Raw genomic sequence first — 1,470 nt, 5'->3', positions numbered from 1 at the left:
TCCACCCCACCCCCATTCCCACCCTCAGATCGCTGCACTGGTCCCCAGACCTCTTTCCTTTCCAACCCAGTACATCCCCTCCTCCTAGCAACCGACCCCCTTTTCCTCTCAGCCATGGTTGTTTCTCTCCCCCCCCTCCGCCCCAGCTCCCCCCCCTCCCCTCCCCCGCCCCCCCCCCCCCTCCCACTCCCCGCCCCTCCTCTCCGCCCCCGGACACCCTCCCTCTAGCCCCCGGACCTCCTCTCATCCCCGGGACCGCCTTTACCTAGCCCTGGGACTCTCCCCCTCCTACCTTAGGACCCCCTTTTCTCAGTCCCTTGACCATTCCTTTTACTCCTGTCCCTGGAATCACTATCTCATCCCTTTCCTCTCCTACCCCTCGCATCTCTGGGACTCTCGTCCCCGTCCCCTCCCCCCAATTCATGCCCTCTAATACTGAGACCACTGGCCCCTATTTCCAGACCTCCTCCCGTTTCCTAGACCACCCCAGCCCTTCCTTTCCCTCCTCGAGGATTCCCCAATAATATCCCTGCCCAGACTTCCTCTCAGTCCTGGGGTCCCTCCTCACACTCGGATCAAGTGCAGCCCGGGCATCCCTCCGGAGCCTTTTCCTCCTCTCATTGGACTCTTGCCCAAGTTCGCCCCGGAAACCTCCGCCTGGAGCCCCCTTCTCACTGAGTGTTCCTTTTTGCCCTGGAGCCCTCCCCGCCCCCCCCCCCCCTCGAAGGCCGGGATTCCTCTCCCGGCCCCCATTCTAGGTCTCCCCCCCCCGTGGGGGCGGGGCCTAGGGCCCCCCCCCCTGGGGGGGTACTCCCCCAGACCGGTTCATCGGTGGCCAGCAGAGGGCGTGCCTAAAATGGGCGCTCTAGACCCCCCAGGAACTTCGAGGGTTAAGGGGCATGCTCTGGCTCTCCTGAGTCACCCCTTCCCTCCCTTCCCCAGAAATGTCTGCGGCTGAACCCCGACGCACCCGTGTGGGTGTCCAAGCAGCGGGTGCTCTGCGCCCTCAACCACAGTCTGCAGGATGTGCTCAACTACGGCCTCTTCCAGCCCCCCTCCCAGGGCCGGGCAGGCAAGTTCCTGGACGAGGAACGTCTGCTGCGGGACTACCCGCCCAACATGGACACGCCCCTGCCCTACCTGGAGGTGGGGCTTCGGGGAGGGGCAGGGCTAGGGGTGGAGCCAGGGATCCTGGGCCTGAGAGATTGACAGCTGTTCGCGGCTGGGGGGTGTGAGGGGTACCATATAGAGGTAGATGTGTGGATGGTGTGTATACGTCTGTGTATGGATGTAGTGTGTGTGTGTGTGTGTGCAGAGAGACGTATGTAGGTACTGTGGGGGGTGTATATGGATGTATAGTGTGTATGTGTGTGTGTGCAGAGAGATGTATGTAGGTACTGTGGGGTGTGTGTGTGTGCAGAGAGACGTATGTAGGTACTGTGGGGTATGTGTATGGATGTATAGTGTGTG

The 1,470-nt window shown here is 62.1% G+C and overlaps 1 protein-coding gene across 1 annotated transcript in view; it reads left to right on the top strand.

Moving 5' to 3' along the window:
* SHANK3 (SH3 and multiple ankyrin repeat domains 3) overlaps window positions 1-1,470 on the top strand; it is a 69,442-nt gene that overhangs the window by 518 nt on the left and 67,454 nt on the right. Inside the window, 1 exon segment of the mRNA XM_069102918.1 lies at window positions 943-1,146. Coding sequence (XP_068959019.1) covers window positions 943-1,146 — 204 coding nt within the window.

Source organism: Petaurus breviceps, unplaced genomic scaffold (genome assembly GCF_028583685.1).
Source record: "Petaurus breviceps papuanus isolate PSGF00001 unplaced genomic scaffold, PetGlider_PUasm1.0 558, whole genome shotgun sequence".
Taxonomy (NCBI): Eukaryota; Metazoa; Chordata; class Mammalia; order Diprotodontia; family Petauridae; genus Petaurus; species Petaurus breviceps.
The sequence above is the reverse complement of the archived record's forward strand: the minus strand, read 5'-3'. Positions and strand labels throughout refer to the sequence as shown.